Below are 19,234 nucleotides of genomic sequence, written 5' to 3'. Positions count from 1 at the left end.
CTACCAGCGTCAGTTGCATCTCTTCACTGCCATTCACAAATTGTGTCCATCGTATGCACACTTCAGAATCTCGCCAGAAGTAGTAGGTCATCTTGGTACTTTTCGCCTTCTGTTTTTTTAATACTACGTATTCAGACATACGACTCTTTTGCCGTACTGTTTTTCGCATACTATATCGTAGGGAAGTATTTTGGACGCAGCGAGTGTCTCAAAATGAGCCGTTCAAGAATCTACTCTAATGTGACGTCACATTAGAACAAGCCCCGCCCACGACTGGTGAGGGAATCCGCCCTATTAGCTTAGCTCCTCCCCTGAGTGAGCTGGACACAGTCCGTCATGTCCAGAGCATTTAACAGCAGCATTCAAGTAAGAAATGTATTCTTATTAAAGCTAAAAATGAGTTACTAAATTAGTTTAATACTCACAGGATGTGCCATCTGACAGCCAGCTTTATGTGTGTGTGCTTCAGATGTGTGTGCTCAGAGAACCACACAGTATATCAGATATATTTAGACTGATACGGCTTTAAAACGCATGCAGATAATAAACTGTCATGATGATGAAGAACTGCAATGTCACGTAAGCGTGAGAAGATAATCAAAACCAAACAGATCGTCGTACACTAGCCGTACAGGCTCCGCCCTCTTCTGGAAAGGGGTGGGGAGAAGCAGCTCATTTCCATTTAAAGGCATGCAAAAAAACAGCATGTTTTTCCTTCCACTCAAAAATAGGCATTTACAACATGCTATAATAAATGATCTGTGGGGTATTTTGAGCTGAAACTTCACAGACACGTTCTGGGGACACCAGAGACATCTTCTGAAAAGGGGCATAATAGGTCCCCTTTAAGTTAAAATTACTTATACATCCAAGTTAATTATACTTAAAAAATGTAAGGCAGCAACAGACCTTAAGGTTTTTAAGTTAAAAGGTTTGGGGTCTGTAAGATTTTTTAAAGTTTTTGAAAGAAATCTCTTCTGCTCACCAAGTCTGCATTTATTTGATGAAAAATACAGTAAAAAGTAAAATTGTGAAATATTATTACAATGTATAATAAGTGTTTTCTATAAATATATTCCTGGGACGGTATATTTTTATTATCAATATTGAAAACAGTTGTTCTCATTAATATTTTTGCTGAAACACATTTTTTCGGGATTCTTTGATCAATAGAAAGGTCAAAAGAACAGCATTTATTTGAAACAGAATCATTTGTAACATTATAAATGTCTTAAAGTTAATGCATCCTTGATGAATAAAAGTATTAATTTCTTTCAAAAGAGAAAAATCATATAGTGACCACAAACTTTTAAACAGTAGCTTATGAATCACGTTTTAATAATGATATTTAGTTTTAATAGATCTGGACAAAAAAAACTAAAGAAAAAAAGCATCATGCCATTGATCTGGGTACTTGAAAAGACTTGAATTTTGCTTTGTTAAATCAACTAACTAGCAGAAAAACAAAACGCCGCGTGTGGAATCAAACAACATGAATCATTCAGAGCCTCCTTTCATTCTCTCAGTCTAATCAGTGAACCTGGTGGGCCAAAGCGTCGTCTTCCAGCAGCGGCTGAGTTAAGCAGTCCCGTGATGAGCAGCGGACACAGAATACTCTGGATTTGCTAAAGAAGCACTACGCTCCAAAAACCAATGACCCGTACGGAGTAATCACCTCAACAAACACCTCATCAGCAGAGAGAGAGAGACATAAACCTGAAGCTGAGATTTGCATAAACACTGGAAGGCACAAATACAACAAGAACACAATAAAACACACAACCACTGACACGTGTTTGTGCGCTTGCACTCAGACGCACCCTCCAGTGCTCATTTACAGCAGTTAGTCCAAACGAAGTGGCGTCGTTGCATTCTTTGAGAAGGCGGATTCTTATATGCCAGCTTATTCTCCATTTTTAGCTTCTCAAAACCGCACGGGAGAGTTCCCATCATGATTCTTAAGCAGATTTACTTTCATAAAAAGCAGCTCAGAGGAGGAGCCTGTAACTGAGAATGTGCTTAACTTCACACACGATTGTGACATATCATCTTTGTTTTTGTATTACGGATCTGAATGTACAATGACTCACAATAGGTGTGCTTGCATAACAGAGTAAGTTCTTTAATTACCGGAATTAACTTTTATTATCTCCTCTTTCTATTCTTTCTATACACTTATGGCCAGCAGATCCCACAAAACTGAACAAAACTTGTGCTCCTTAAATACATATGTGTAAAAATAAAAGCTCACACCATATTAACAAATATGCACATTTTAATGAAAGATATATGGAAAAAGAAGCTAATTAATTTGTCTTTAATCTCTTTTTGTATAATTATATTACTTTGAATATAAGTGTCCTCTGAGCACTTTAACTTATTTTTGTAACCTTTGTAAGGACTGATCTTAAAATATCAACCCTGTTACTATGATTTTATGTGGTAAAACTGATCATTGAAAAGTGGATATTTGTAGAATTAATATAAACAGGCATTAAATAATCTTTCTAAGAGGCATGTTGTATTTTCATTAACTTTTATCACGAGACTTAAAGTATTAAAGTCAACTGTAAAACTGTCAACCCTGTTGCCATAATATATACAACTAGTAATGATCAATGTTTCATTCTCTTTTAAAGGGGTTGTTGATTATGATTTCACTTTTTTAACTTTAGTTAGTGTGTAATGTTGCTGTTTGAGCATAAACAACATCTGAAAAGTTACGACGCTCAAAGTTCAATGCAAAGGGAGATATTTTCTTTTACAGAAATCGCTTTTTAAGGACTACAACAAATGGCTGGCAGCTTCTTCCCAGGTTAGTGACATCACAAACCCCAAAATTTACATAAACCCCGCCTTGTAACTTCTTCCTGAGTCTCTCCATCAGTGTCGACTCCGGTTTGAACAATGTAAGGCTGAACACCGTTACTGACAATCCTCATTTTGGCTGCGTGAGATTCTCCAGCTTTGTTGTTGTTGAGCTGTTAAAGCTCCGCCCTCTTCTGGAAAGGGGGCGGGAGCAGCAGCTCATTTGCATTTAAAGGGACACACACAAAAACGGTGTGTTTTTGACAATTTGACAAGCTATAATAAATGATCTGTGGGGTATTTTGAGCTGAAACTTCACAGACACATTCTGGAGACACCAGAGGCTTATGTTACATCTTGTGAAAAGGACCATAATAGGTCCCCTTTAAAATATCAACCCTGTTACTATGATTTTAAATGGTAAAACTGATCATTGAAAAGTGGATATTTGTCAAATTAATATACCAGCATTAAATAATCTTTCTAAAAGATTACCATGTTGTATTTTTTATGACCTTTAGCACAAGACTTAAAATATTAAAGCCACCTGTAAAACTGTCAACCCTTTTGCCATAATACATATATAGTAGACGAGGCAACTGTAGTAATTATCAACATTTCATTCTCTTTCTAATAACTTCTAATTTTAAATGTAACTTTCAACCGTGCTGCCTTTATGAATATAGTTATATCCCAACATATGAAAATGATTAAAAATAAAACTTAATTTTACTGATAGTTCATTAAATGTTCTTTTCAAATTTTCCTTAAAAATCACCCTGAAAAAATGTTATAGAATGAACTTAGTGCACCTGTGTGTGTGTGTGTGTGTGTGTGTGTGTGTGTGTGTGTGTGTGTGTGTGTGTGTGCGTGACTGGCCCTCGGGCTCTCTCTCAGTGGGAGGTTTGGTGATCACTGTTCTGAGAGGGGATTTTATCACCGATGAGGGTAAAGCCTTCACTAACAGACCTATTTATCCCTACAACAAGCCCTACCTTACTATTCCACACTCTCACATGTACACACTGCCCCACACAGCAGTAACCAGCAATTATGAGAACACCATGTCATTAGAGACTTACACAGACTCCTATTATTACACCCTCACAGACAGGGAGCATTAAAGTGAACTATGAATAAGATACACAATTCTGAAGAAAAACAAACAAATAAAACCATGAACAGTGCTGCATATGGACCTGTCTGTGGAGCTTTTTTATCAATCAAATCTGCATGACTTCACAGGTCACTAAATGTGTTTAAATATGTTAAACTGAGCTGAGAGTATTACACTCATATCGGTAGCTGAAAGCATAATCAACTTGGCCCGAGTGTTTAAAATTAGGCACACCTGCAAGAGATGTTTATGATCTTGTAAATGATAAGCATTCCAGTTCTGTGGAAATATGTGGATCTTTCTGGAGAATTCTGAGGGTGCAGATTCTGCGATTCCACTTATGACTGTTGAGGCTCCATTAAGTATTTGGATGGGGGTGAACGTTGGTGTCTGGCTCCTTCATTACTGGTCACGCCCTAGTTGTTCTTTTGTGATGGGGGCGACCAGTGACACATGAACTGACAGTCTGGGAAAGCTTGACATCATTGATTTTTTTCTCACATATCAATGGACCATGACATGTGAACAAAAACCTCATTTTTATTGTAATAGGGCCCATAATCTAAAAAAAAACATCCCTCTTTCAATGTAAGCTGAATTTTTTTCTTAGTAAAGTAATAGTACTCCTCTTCTCAAAAAGCCGCATGAGTCGGAACTGATAGACTTTTTTGGCAGAGCTCTGACATGTAGCGACCCATTCGGGTCAAGTCTCAACTTGTGTTCCGTTCCCAATTCTGTCCCGTTCTCTTTCCCACTTTGCTTTCTGTCAGTCCTCTGTATACTTTCCTGTCCCAACAAAGGCAAAAATGGTAATATATATATATATATATATATATAAACAAGCTGCATGATTTGAAGCATCCATCACTCATGTCAGTAGCAGAAATGGTGCAAACTTTTAATACTTTTTGTTAAAATCCCTTACCTTAAACTTTGACGATTTTCAACCCGCTTTGTATTCCTACAATGTCGGTAGTATATGTAAATGAACAATGTTTACTTGCTCTCTGTTACCTGGACCAAGAAATTCACATTTATTCGCTATACGAGTCGACAGCATTATGACTAAAAGTTTGCCAAGAAGTATTTCCTACTAAAGCAAGGCGGTATTTGATTCTGGTAAGCGTATCCAGAGCAGACTGGTGGGAGTGGCCTTGGATGGCAGCATGCCCAGTGCATTATGGATGTTGAAGTTTTCCTACCTATTTGACAAAAGGGAAACAACAGCCTTTTTTTCAGTTTTCTCTAGTCAGATAGCACCTTTTTTTTTAATTGCCTTTCTACTCTAGAAGAAGTTTTATTGAAAGCGCTTTTTGTCAGCGGTGAATTACACCTTTAAGTATAAGCAATAATTATACACTTCTAACTAAGTACATGTATGTAATTGTAACTATAACATATGACTGCTAAAACCACCAAGCCATATTATAGGTTTCACTCCATAACATTAACTCCAGAGATAACTTAATAAATATGATTATAACAGTTCAAGTAGCTAGGTTTTTGAATGCCAGCACTTTGGTGTTTTCTCTGGCATCACAATCACTTATCTATGCATGGTATCTAAAGGTGCGGCTACATAAGTGAAATTTTGCAGACAAGAAAGGTCTATTGTGTATTGTCAAAAATGTAGCGATGTATGAAGCACAGCTCACACAGAAGTCTTTTCTATTGTTATTTTATTAATATGTTTAATAAGTCTTTGTTTTTAAACATATTAATAAATGTTAATTTCCAACATATTTTGGGTTCATTTTAAGCAAGCAATACAGTAATGTTTAAACAATAACTGAGTTAAATAAAACTACCCAGCAGGATGGTCAAACATTTAACCCAACCACTGGGTTAAAACAACCCAATTGCTGGGTTTGTCCATTTTTAAACTTGGGTTGTTTGTAACTCAGCATTGTTTTTAGAGTGTATGATGGACACTCTACTATCCCATGAGGCCACGGGAGAGGATTTGTGAATGGCAGTGAAGCATGATTCGATACGCTGATTCATTACGCTCCGAAGCTTCCTGAAGCAGTGTTTTGAAATCGGCCATCACTATATAAGTCATTATTTTGTTTTTTTGGTGCACCAAAAATATTCTCGTCGCTTTATAATATTAATATTGAACCACTGTACTCACATGAACTGATTTAAATATGTTTTTAGTACATTAATGGATCTTGAGAGAGGAAATGTCACTACTGGCTATGCAGGCCTCACTGAGCCATCGGATTTCATCAAAAATATCTTTTGATAATTTGCGTTCTGAAGATTAACGAAGGTCTTACGGGTGTGGAACAGCATGAGGGTGAGTAATAAATTATAGAATTTTCATTTTTGGGTGAACTAACCCTTTAATCTTCTAACTCCTGAATGCTTTGTCGGACAAAATGGCAGATTAAGCATTATGATTGGTTAGATCGCTTGTCAATCAAACTCCCGGCGAAGGGTCAATTACTTATTCACAATAAGTAGCCTACTCAAGAGAGTATGCGATTTCGGACGCAGCCAACTTCTCGAACAAGAAAACACGGCGGGACTTGATTTTGTCCATGGGGAATTGATTGGATGGTTTGCTATTGGTCGATCTCATATGAGTGACAGGTTGTCCTGTCCTCAAGAGATGTCATGTTTTGTTTAAAGATTACGAGGTCACATGAATTGAAAAAAAAATATGTGCACGGTTAAATAATTTATAATAATGCAATATTGTGTAAAAAAAAACATGGCAACTGGCGGGTTTTTCTAACTATAGCGCAAAACGGAAAACGAGGAGTGGAGTTGGAGTGGAGTGATTTCAGAACGCTTTGAGTGGAGAGAGGAATTCCTGCCACTCCGGTCCAGTCACACACACTCATCCAGTCTGCTTGGTGAGGGAATAGACGCTTCATTTGCAACTTTTAGTTCATGAAGAAGAAATATACAAACTTGACAATTTTGTCAGAAACGTAAGTTACTTGATATTAACCCTCTAGAGCACACGGAAAGTTTTCTTAAGGCCCATGTTTTGTACATTTTTCTATAAATGATTACAACCAATTAGAAAGGTTGAGAAAGTACCAAAGAACAGTCCAATAAGGTGTTGGAGTCAATATCAAGAACCATTTAAAGGTGGGACGTCCTGTTCTGACACATGGTCACAGGAGCACATGGTGTGAGAAGAAGGCAAGATCATTTGCTTTAGTAATCTTATTTAAAACGACATGAACTGTACATAAAAAAAATGTGTGCGTATATGAAGGTATAATGAAGACTTTTGTCAGGTTTTATGAAGTTTTTTTTTATTTGCATGTTCAGAAATTCAGTTTTTCTTTGTGCAATAAGGGGTACTTTTCGAGGATGTTTTGGACAATACCTCACATTGGCCACAATGTATTATAAGAAGGGAAGATGCAGGGTTCCCGGGGTTTGCAGGAACACCCAAAGTGATGTGCAAAAATTGTAACATACACCACTATTTCACAGCAGAGAAGAACTGCTTTTTGAAGTTTTGTATGGAGTGAAATTTTATTACATGAAGTACATTATATCCCAGCTGAAAAAAAAGTACATTTCTATAATGTAGCTACTTAAAGTGCTCTATTTTCGTGCACTATTTTTGTACTTAATATACTAAAAATTCTTCTTTAGTACTTCTTAAGATCATCTAAGTGTACTCAACTGTGCAGCATGAAATATGAACTTAAATGTGCTTTTAATATACTATCTCTGTATTCAAAAAATGCATTTAGTTACCACTTGTTGTAGTACACTATGGGTTCAAATGTACTATAAGTAGTATCTAAATACATTTTTTAAATATAGAGATATTAGTTCATATTTCATGCTGTCTCAAAATACCACAGTTGAGTACACTTAGATGTTCTTAAGAAGTAATTTTTGGTCAAATTAGTGCATGAAAATAGAGCATTTTAAGTACATTATAGAAATGTACTTTTTTTTCCACCTGGGATGGCATAGCACACTACATGATACAGACCTATGCATGTATCAAATTCAATATATCAATGTCTTTCAAGTGTTTTCCCTTTTTACTTAATGATTTCTTGAATTTTTTTTTTTTATATTTTTGATTATAATTTTCTCTATGATTCTGTACCATTGTTGCACAACGTTGCAAAAATATTTTGGGGTTGGGGGAGGCCAAACTTTTTTTTTTTTTTTTTTTATCAATAAAATGTTCCCAAATGAACCAAAAAATGATGTGGAATATTTTTGTTCCCCTGTGCCATCAACATGTGTGCATTAGAGGGTTAATAACTTGTTTACTGAACTGTTTTATAAAAAAAACAATCCTGCGGTTATTGAAATTCTGAAGAACAGCGCTTGTAATATTGCTTAAATAACACAATCCCAAGCCCTGGTGTCACTGAACTATTTCAAGAATCAAGTCCTGAACAAACTGTTCCTTTAAACTTCTCTGAGAGAGTGTGTGTGTGCTGAATGGAGTGTCGTTTTTCAGCGCTTAACTCCTCCTCTGCATTCTGCTCGTCCAGCGCGCGCACACACACACTCTCACGCGCTGCCGCTTGCGCATTCCCCATCAGCAGCTCAACGCACAGGAGCCTCTTCGCGTCCAAACGCACCGTTTTCAGTGTCCGTGCTTCAGTTGATCAAACATGACGCTTGCGATTCGAAACGTGGAAGAAACGAGCAGCTGATCCGAGGAGGAATCTGTGTTTTTCGTGACTAAAACACGTCTTTGGGATAGAGACTACCGGAGGCGCCGCGACCGTTGCAACTTTTGTTGCAATCAGCACGCGCGTTTACTGACGGTTGCGTTTTTTAAAGAAAAAGTCGCTCAACTTTTTGCGCTCGATTTGTGGATTGTAGAATCGCGTCTGTTTCTAGTTCTTTTATTCGTGTTTGGTAAGTTTGTCAGGACGACAAGCAGCATCGCTTCACTGGAGTTTGCAGAGTTTGTTGCAGGGATACCGATGAAACTGTCGAGCTTTGTGTGATCGCAAGTAATCATGGACAAATTGGATTTAAATTCATGTGTCAAGGATTATTTCTGAAATATCTCGAGTGTTTTTCCTGCACTGCACCGTTCTCGTCAACACAAACTCTAGATTTTGTTACTGCTACAAGACGCTCGTAAACATGCCACAGCTTAACGGAGGTGGAGGGGATGAGTTGGGAGCGAACGATGAAATGATCTCATTCAAAGATGAGGGCGAACAAGAGGACAAAATCTCCGAAAACGTGTCTGCCGAAAGAGATCTGGACGATGTGAAGTCCTCTCTAGTGAACGAGTCGGAAAATAACAGCAGTTCATCCGATTCTGAGGTAAGTCAGACACAACCGCATGTTGACAGACACATGGATGTGGTTGTTGCCGACGGAAAAATAACTTTCTGCTTTGTTTTTCTCCGTTCCTCGTCTTTCCTTCAGCAAACCGAGAGGCGACCTCAACCAAGACCTGATCATGAAAGTTATGAGAAAGCCCGAGAGTATTTCGCTGAAGGTAAGAGAAAGAGCTGGTGTTATGGCATTCCGATTTAACAATTATTCTTTGAAAAGTAGTTTCTGTTACGAGTACGTGCGCATAAAATACTTGGAAATAATCTAACTCTGAGTAATTTCACACGGTACTTTTTTCCAAACAGTATAGTAATTATTCAGATAGTTTAGTATCTTATTTCAGTATTTCTATTAGCTTTTTTTTTAATGTGCATAAAAATTCCTAGCAACATTTTTCTGTGAAAATGTAAATTTTAATGCCATTTAAACTAATATATTATATATTATAAGTAAAAAAACAACCAAAACTAGTGAGAGAATAAGGATAGAAATTAGATACTAATACATATCTTTATGACTCCAAGTGTAAAACTAGTTATTAGTCATAACAAAATAAGTACTATTGTCTAATGAACATTGCAATGCATGACCATTACAATGCATACTTGTTGGAAGTGAATAGGTGACATCTAAGTGAATAGGTGATATCTGAACCACAGGTATACACAGAATTCATTGGTAAAAAGTTTGTTACCAGTAACAATGAAATGGTCACTAATGAGTACTAGTGTTACTAGTGATATTGAAAAAGATACTAGATTAGTTACAAAAATAAGCACTAGTTGCATTATCAATAATAGGAATAAATGTTAAAACGGCTTGCCATACTTGTTCTCTACTTAAATAGTATTGTAACTATTCAGACAGTTTAGTATCATATTTCAGTATGTCTATTAGCTTTTTTTTTGTGCATAACAATTCCTTGCAACATTTTTCTGTGAAAATATAAATTTAAATGCCATTTAAACTAATCATTCTATATATAATAAGTAAAAAACAACCAAAACTAGTGAGAGAATAGGGATAGAAATTAGATACTAATACATACCTTTATGACTCCAAGTGTAAAACTAGTTATTAGTCATAAAAAATAAGTACTATTGTCTAATGAACATTGCAATGCATGACCATTACAATGCATACTTGTTGGAAGTGAATAGGTGATATCTGAACCGCAGGTATACACAGAATTCATTGGTAAAAATGTGAAGTTTGTTACCAGTAACAATGAAATGGTCACTAATGAGTACTAGTGACATTGAAAAAGATACTAGTAGCCACTAGTAGCATGATCAATAATAGGAATAAATGTTAAAACGGCTTGCCATACTTGTTCTCTACTTAAATAGTATTGTAACTATTCAGACAGTTTAGTATCATATTTCAGTATTTCTATTACCTATTTTTTAGTGTGCATAACAATTCCTAGCAATTTTAAATCAGTTTTCTAATCTATTTTTTTCTGTAAAAATGTGCATTTAAATGCCATTTAAACTAATCATTATATATTATAAGTAAAAACAACCAAAACTAGTGAGAGAATAGGGATAGAAATTAGATACTAATACCTATCTTTATGACTCCAAGTGTAAATCTAGTTATTAATCATAAAAAATAATTGCTACTGTAAAAGTGCTGGACTAGGAAGCAGAAACCATTACAATGCATACTAGCTGGAAGTGAATAGGTGACATCTAAGTGCATAGGTGATATCTGAACCGCAGGTATACACAGAATTCATTGGTAAAAATGTGAAGATTGTTACCAGTAACAATGAAATTGTTGCTTGTCACTAATGAGTACTAGTGTTAAATAAATAGTTATTAGTGATATTAAAAATGTTACAAAAAACAAGTACTTGCATTATCAATAATCAGAATAAATGTTAAAACAGCTTGCCATACTTTACTTAAATTTTCATTCACACATGGATCCCTAATCCTTCCTCTCTCCACTGTCAAGCTTTAAGAAGACAGCAAGATGGAGGATTTTTTAAGAGCCCCCATTATCCAGGCTACCCATTTCTAATGATCCCAGATCTTACCAATCCTTACTTGTCCAACGGCGCCCTGTCTCCAAGCGCAAGAACGGTGAGTGCCATTAAACACGCTGTCTGTCTCAGTGCATCTCTGGAGTTCTTTGAGAGTTAATAATGGCCCTCGTGTGGATAGAAACCAACATGTTTCCTTATAAAGGATCCCTTTTTGAGAATCTATACAGGGTCAACCACTGTTTTGAATATTGTAAGGTTGTCTCCTTCACTGTCTATTTTACTACCACTTTCCACAACCACCTAGTTGAGAGCATAAAAAATGGAAATTGAGTTTTAGCCCTTTCAATGTAGACTGTGTTTTTGTAATTTCATGTTATTTAAGGAATATGCATGTGGAAGTGGATTGCGGGGACTTGATGTCACTTTAGCGTTAGTTCATGTGTGAGTTTTAATTGGTTTTAATTGTGTACTCTAGCTGTGTGACTTGCATTTGACAGATTTGTATTCACTTATTTGTGGTCCAAGAGATCATGCCACTGGTTTACTTGATCAGATTTGCAAAATTCTGCGTCTAAAGTGTTTTATGATGTTCGGGCGCTAAGGATTCCTCATGTTTGTCTGTGAAATGGTTGGCTAATTGATCTAATACCCAGTGAATCTAATTTAGTGCTGTCTGCCACTGGGCTGTAATTAAGCATTTTCGGGCTGCTTGTTTAGCTTTCTTTAAAATAAGATTAGTCTGGCCGAGAGAAGAGGTCTGTCACACTGAAATTCTATCTGGGTGTTCGTTCTTCTTCTCCGAGGGCTGCCGAGTTTGCCTATAGATGTGTTTTGAGTTTTGTGTCCGTGTCTGGGAAAGGTTGACTGCCCTTTTAGCCCCAGCGTTGGGTCTTTTCAACCCAATTTGCAAAGAACTCAGCAGGCATTCATGTATGGCTTTGCTGTGGTGTTATGCGTCAGCGCTCTGCAGAAAAAGAGAATGAACGGTTGGGTCTTTGCACAGGAAAAAAAGGAGAACGCCTCTACCGGGAATGTTTTTTGGCTAAACCGTAAGCCATCTCCCCAAATCAACACGTTTTACAGCCATTGTTTATTCCGAAGCTCAAATCCTCCTGCTTTGCTCTGAATCGCAGTGTGATTTGATTGGACCCGGCCAAGCGTTTGAGCGAAAAGTTGCGATTTTTTTTTTTTTTTTTTTTTCTTCCCCCGCCTCCTCCCTCCAGACACTCGCGCAAGTTTTACTTGGCCTCTCCGTTTCTTTTCACTCGTCCGTACGAGCTCTCCCTCCTTCCCAATCCCTTCCATTCAGTTCCTGAGGCGTTAGTCTTACATTGTCATTCTGAGTGAATGCTGATGGCTTCATTGGGATCTCCATAGGCCCTCATTAGCCTAATGGCTGCTCCTTACAGGCTAGATGCATAGTAGTAGTGGTACCCAGATCTCTTTTGTTCCTCGGCCTATGGAGTGTTGTTGTGGGAAGAGCCTATTGCTTAAATGATCCTGAAGGAACATGGTTCGTCCCACCCTCAACATCGCCGCGGGCAGTACCTGCAACTCGCAAACTTTCGCGAGATTTCCGTTATGATTCGTATACCATGGCCAAGTATTTGCAGAAGGATTCCCATCATGCTTGACTCAAATTTTGGTGAATTAAGCCAATGTCGGGCAAATCTCGCAAACACAGAAGCCCTCTGTTAGCGCTAATATAATGCGCATTAAAGAGCCAGAGGCTAATATGAGCTTCCTAGCAAACATTCAGATGATGTCATTCAGGATAAGGATTATAACTTAACTCGTTTAGCTGATTGGAGACGGTCAAAAGATTTTGTTCCCACAGAAAATGGCCCTACATCCAGATGTACGAATATCTAATCTTTTCCCTCATCCTGTTTTGAAAAAGAGGCATCTAACTCTTATTATTCCTCGCGGTATTCGCGTCGCACAAGTTCATAACCTCCAGAACCCGAGCAGATCGGTGCTCGTATTTTATCTGAAAGTTCCTGAAAGTTCATCCCGGAGTAAGCGATATCTCCGGCTCTCGTCCTTAAGCCTATCAGATCTAGCCCAGTGCGGACCGAGTAAAACGGGAGGTCATTGAGGCAGATGGGCTTAGCCTGTCAGTCGGCACCTCTAGAGTGAGCTGCGCGTCAGACAATGAGTAGTTGGCATACTTCAGATATTTACACACTAATCTTAAGCTCTCGCTCAGACAGCCTCAGCCACAGCTGTCAAAATCACATAAGGAAGTTTCCAAACAAAGCTGAAGAACTCGAAGGAGCCCGTCAGAATCGGAGTGATCTTCTGTGGTTGCGCTCCAACGTTTAAACAAATGCTCAAATGTAGAGTGTTTGCCAGGAAAAGCATAAGACTGTGCCGTTTCCCCTTTTTCATTCAGAATTTGAGTAATTTGACAATGCCATCCAGGTATTCAATGGGTTCAGCTTTTTTACAGACGGCTGGATGTTTTGTAAAGTGGAGAATTTGAATATATAAAAGGCTTCAGAGAATGTTCTTTGTCAGGATGAAAGCTATTAAACATTTACCACGGGATGAAAGATTGAGTCTGTTTCAAAAGAAACATTTTTTTTTCCAATTTTTCCAATTTTGGTCTCTTGCATTTATATGATGCATTACATGCATAGTGTTTGTAACAGTGCAAATGCAATAGAATTGGTCTCGGGTTCTGTGAGGTTTGTTTATATTTATACTTTTCTAACCAAACAACTGTGTGGTTACTACTATAAAGTGCAGAAATCATGTTAAAGGTATCTGAGGTTGCACAACACTCAAGGCAGGCCTTGAATGCCAAAGTGAAGCCTAAAGCAGTCGCAAATACAGTAAACTTGTCACTTCTAAACTAATATGTACATTTCTTGTGCTGTTGCTCTGATATCCCTGAGGTGGAATTGAAAAGCTCCTCTGAATTCATAGACTTCATGGAATATTTATAGTTTTCCTCTGCTGTGTATAAAAAGGGGGAAATGTGAAAAAAAGGGAATGTGGAGTTTGGAATACCTGTGGCTTTAGTTAAAGGGTTAGTTCACCCAAAAATGAAATTTCTGTCATTAATTACTCACCCTCATGTCGTTCCACACCCGTAAGACCTTCGTTCATCCTCAGAAACAACTGAAGATCTTTTTAATGAAATCTGTGAGATTTCTGTCCCTCCATTGACAGTCCTCACAACTACCACTTTGACGCTTTATAAAAAGCTCTAAATTTAATTTAGTGGACTAAACTGCTCAATTCATATAGATTAGTTTTACAATCTCTTTATGAACTTTTTGAAGCGACAAAGTGGTAGCTGCGAGGACTGTCAATGGAGAGACAAAATATCTTAGTTTTTGTTTCATGGATGAGTGAAATTGTTACAGGTTTGGAACGACATGAGGGTGAGTAAATGAATTTTTTTAACTTTCTTCAGAAATACGTAAAATTTCATCCCTCATTGTGATTGAGGTTACTGTTGTTGAAAGACAGTTGCATTACATTTAGTGTACGATGTGTTTTGCGATAGGAACTGTCCAAATAGTCATTTAGATGGATTGCCTAGCTGTAGTTTATTTATTACGAACTTAGTAAAAACCTAAATTTTTTGCAAATATTTATTTTTCATTCACTGTGCTTTCCCCATCTGTCGACGAACGCAAGAATGTGTCTTGTGTAAACGCGGCACCTCTCCAACTGGACGATTTTTGAAAATTTGTCATTTTGCTCAACCCTCCTTTGGGGCATTTAAATATCAGTCTGAAATCTGTTGCATCCATTGGTGAAAAGTGAGTGTGTGTTCAGACCTACACTTTAATACAGATAAATAACCTTGAATGCAATTGTGAATGCTAAAGGCCTTCATCACATTAATGAAATAAATTGGTAAAAAGGAAAAAAATTGCCACCCCCACCAAAACCTGAACTTTTCTTTGAGTGTTTTGTGGCCTGACAGTCAGATGTGCACAAGATTAGCCAAAGTTGTTTGATATTTCTCATTCCTATTCACCTAGCCTTGAGGACAACCGTCCAGATAACTTAAAAAAGCATTGTGTAAGAGATGCTTGAAACTGAGATTGGAGAAAAAGAGCTGAAAAGAAGACAGAAATAAGTGGAAGATGGAAAGAAACAGAGGTATGAAGTGACAGAAGGGAAAGATATGGGGAAATGCAGGCGTGCAGATTTCCCATAATTGATTTAGGGCCTGCTCGGAGCTGACATTCCTCAATAATCCAGTGGGACTGTTTTTAAGGATCGAGTGTGTCGGCCAACCAGCTCTACTCTTCTCAATGCTTGTCACTGTGATGAATGCTCAAGCTTGGCCTGAGGAATCGTCTGCTAGGGGCTCGTGTTGTAAATCGAGAGAAATTGAGAGTATATTTACCGTGCATTTGTTGCAAAATAAAATGAAGCCACATTGTAAATATATTAAAGGGGACCTATAATGCCCCTTTTTCAAGATGAAGCTAATATAAGTCTCTGGTGTCCCCAGAATGGGTCTGTGAAGTTTCAGCTCAAATTTTCAAATTTGCCCCTATTTGGGTGTGAGCAAAAACACGCCGTTTTTGTGTGTGTCCCTTTAAATGCAAATGAGCTGCTTCTCCCGCCCCCTTTCCAGAAGAGGGCGGAGCTTTAACAGCTCAACAACAACAAAGCTGGAGAATCTCACGCAGCCAAAATGACGAAAGTGTTCAGCCTTACATTGTTCAAACCGGAGTCGACACTGATGGAGAGACTCAGGAAGAAGTTACAACTTTTAGAATGAAACTGGACGTTTCTGAATGTGCCGTCATGTTCATCTTTTGTGCAAATCCAGCATTGAATTGACCCTCGTTTGTGAAGCAGTCCGGCGTAAAATGACGGCATGACAACAACACTCTACTACAACAACTCTTCCTCTTCTCTAAAGCAGCCCCACAATAATGGCTACACCCCCTTTGTTGTGTGTTCTTGGGGGTGGGGTTTATGCAAATTTTAGGGTTAGTGATGTCACTAACCCAGGAAGAAGCTTGTTGTAGTCCCTACCAGCCGTTTGTTGTAGTCCTTAAAAAGCAATTTCTGTAAAAGAAAATATCTCCGTTTGCATTGAACTTTGAGCGTCGTAACTTTGCAGATGTTGTTTATGTTCAAACAGCAACTTTACACACTAACTACAGTTAAAAAATTAAGTCATAATCAAAGACCCCTTTAATTTTAAATGCACTTTCATTTGGTGTGGCATTAGATTTTAAACCCCTTCCTTGTTTTGTGAATTGCAGGTATATAGAACATATTGAACTTTGGTGCTCACTTGGGCGAAATGAGTTTGAATCCGGCTCGCAACATGAAGAAAAAAAAAATCTGTCAGTATAGACTGTCAAAGATAATCTCATATCAGTCATTGTCCTGTATTACAACCTGTTCCCTTTTCAAGACAAAGCAATGCCTCTATTCATTTAGATGACAGGTTTTGACATGTAGCATAATCATGTGTTGTAAACGCACCGAATGCATTCAATCCTTAATGTTTTTGAAGGGCCTGTGGCGGTTTCTAACATTGTATTTTAATGCACATTTACATGCTGAAATGATTTTCTGGTCAAGTCTTCACTCTCCTGGAAAAGCCATTGAAGCACATGGTCGTAATCGGTTTTCAGGCTCCTTTTTCATTCAATTTTGGTCTCTACCTCCCAGCGCAGAAGCTTTCAGCGCAATCTCGTGTTATTTTAACGCAGTCGGGTTTTGGGCCCTCACGTCTGCAGAACAAGGAACCGAGCGACTCGCCAAACCTTGTAACTGCGGCTTTTGTGTTGCGCCACCCACACCGGGAAACAAACACACCTCAGTGGAAACACTTTTTAAACTGTTTAGTCTTGTCTATTGGGGAAGAATAGCACAGGGCAAACCCGCACACAAACACACACTTTTGTAATGCCTGAGCATATCATCATAGTTCATGCCACATGTCTTTGACGGCATTCCAGGCCTCCGCTGGGCATTTTTCCACATTCAGGTGTTCTTACTCTGCCAGCAGCTCTTAGCACTTAAAATCTTCGAGACACAGTTGAGTCAATAGTGCTATTGTGTGTGTGTGTGTGTGTGTGTGTGTGTGTGTGTGTGTTTATTTTTTAAATATCCTGTCCTTGTGTGAGTAAACTGTTAGTGTGTGTAAGTGGGCCCTACCTGTTTGGTTCTAAAAAGGAAAAAGGCAAGTTGTCGCCCATTTTCTTTTTTCCTCCAACACAAATAGCAGAATGTTCTCTCTGCTCTTTTCTATACAATGAAAGTGAATGGAGATGGTTGCTTTCAAATTCCAAAAATGACAAAAACATCAACAGTAATCAATAGGCTTGGAATATGGCATATGTGTCATAGACTATTTTATGATACTTTATGCTGCTTTTGTCATTTTTGGAGCTGTACAGCCCCTGGCCACTTTCACTGCATGTAAAAGAGCAGCGTAAGCATTCTTCTAAATGTCTTCTATTCTATATTGCATTCTTCTAAATGTTTTTTATTCGATGAAATAAAGCTTACACTGGTTTGGACTGACATGAGGATGACCGAATCATCACTTCTTGTTGAACTGTCCCTTCATGTCTTCAGTGTTGAGTGTAACTGTAACTTCAACAGACTGACTGGCATGATTATGCACTGTGTGTGTGTGTTTGCTCACCAGATCTGTCAAAGGCGACCTGAAAGGTAGTTGCCAAATGTTCTCTTTGTTGATGCTATCACAACTGTGTAAACAGTCTTGACTGACTTCTACATGGTTTTTCACCCTTAAAAACAAGCGAATGTCATTTGGTAAACATGTGACCTATGTGTAAAGGAACATGCATTAGATTGATGTTCATTTGTGTCCTGAATCATTTTGTACTCCTCATTTAATACAGTCCTATGCCATATTATGCCCTTTTACAAAGTCTTGATTTTGTTTCTGGGCTCTACTAGAATAAGTTTTCACGTTCTGTTTAGTTTCTGTTTAGTTTCTCCTTCTGATTGGATGGTGACTATTCCTTTATTTTGCATATACCTTGGGAGGAAATTATTTAAATGAGGAATATTGTGACGTGTTGTGCCCCCCCCATTCACAACCATTATAAACCTTGGAGGACTAAGGATATTTTAATGTATCTTCGATTGTGTTTATTTGAAAGAAGATGGTCATATATGCCTAGGATGGCTTGAGGATGAGGTCATCATGTAGGGCCCTATAATTTCCGCGATCACGGAATCGCGGAATCCAGTCATAAAAACGGAATTTACTATATAACGCGGAATGTCACGGAATTTGTAAAATTTTTGATGAATGAATTAAAAGCAGGTCAGTACACGTAAATTAAATCGCGATATAGACTAGTGACTGAATATTGAACCGCAAAAAGACTATTTAAACATGAATCCTGCATGCCTGTGTGACTGAAATGAATGATGCGGAAGCGCGGTTTCATTTACCTCACACCGCCTCACACACAATCGCGCCGGCGCACGCACGCTGAAGCGCGTGACGCTCGCGGTGTTTTCGTCCTCTGTCGCCTCACTATATGAACGCACGAATTCATCTCCAGAGCTGCTCTGAAAGTCACTTCATCAGCATTTAACTGCTTCGTTTGAGAAAACTACCGTCATAAACACAGAGAAACTCAAAGCTTTAGACAAACCGTCAAAATAAAAGTTTGATTTAACTTGACAGAAGCATATTACTGTTGTACAGTAGAATTTAGATAAATTAATTTAATAATAAATTATTAAAATATATTTTAAACAATAATCTCAGTGTTTCTTCCATGTTTTAATTTTAACAGTAAAGCTCTGTTGTGCAGCACATTGTTTGACAAAAAAGTTTAATTTCATGATTAAAAGATAAATTAAATGGTATGCGTTCATTTGATTGCCAGAAAAATTTAAATACACAACAGAACTTCTGAAGAAAAATATGTTTTAATTAATTAATATTGTTGTTTTTAAGAATTCAATTAATTAGACATGCTTTTTGATTATTAAAATGGAATTAAACCATTAAAATGGAATCCAGAAAACAGAATTTG

The 19,234-nt window shown here is 37.7% G+C and overlaps 1 protein-coding gene across 1 annotated transcript in view; it reads left to right on the top strand.

Moving 5' to 3' along the window:
- The first annotated feature begins 8,389 nt into the window (after nt 1-8,389).
- The window catches only part of tcf7l1b (transcription factor 7 like 1b), a 72,596-nt gene continuing 61,751 nt past the window's right edge, over nt 8,390-19,234 (top strand). Inside the window, exons 1-3 of the mRNA XM_048210977.1 lie at nt 8,390-9,208; nt 9,314-9,386; nt 11,186-11,313. Coding sequence (XP_048066934.1) covers nt 9,023-9,208; nt 9,314-9,386; nt 11,186-11,313 — 387 coding nt within the window. The 5' untranslated portion in view covers nt 8,390-9,022. The remainder of the gene's footprint in view (nt 9,209-9,313; nt 9,387-11,185; nt 11,314-19,234) is intronic.

This window comes from Megalobrama amblycephala, linkage group LG12, assembly GCF_018812025.1.
Source record: "Megalobrama amblycephala isolate DHTTF-2021 linkage group LG12, ASM1881202v1, whole genome shotgun sequence".
Lineage (NCBI taxonomy): Eukaryota > Metazoa > Chordata > Actinopteri > Cypriniformes > Xenocyprididae > Megalobrama > Megalobrama amblycephala.
The sequence above is the reverse complement of the archived record's forward strand: the minus strand, read 5'-3'. Positions and strand labels throughout refer to the sequence as shown.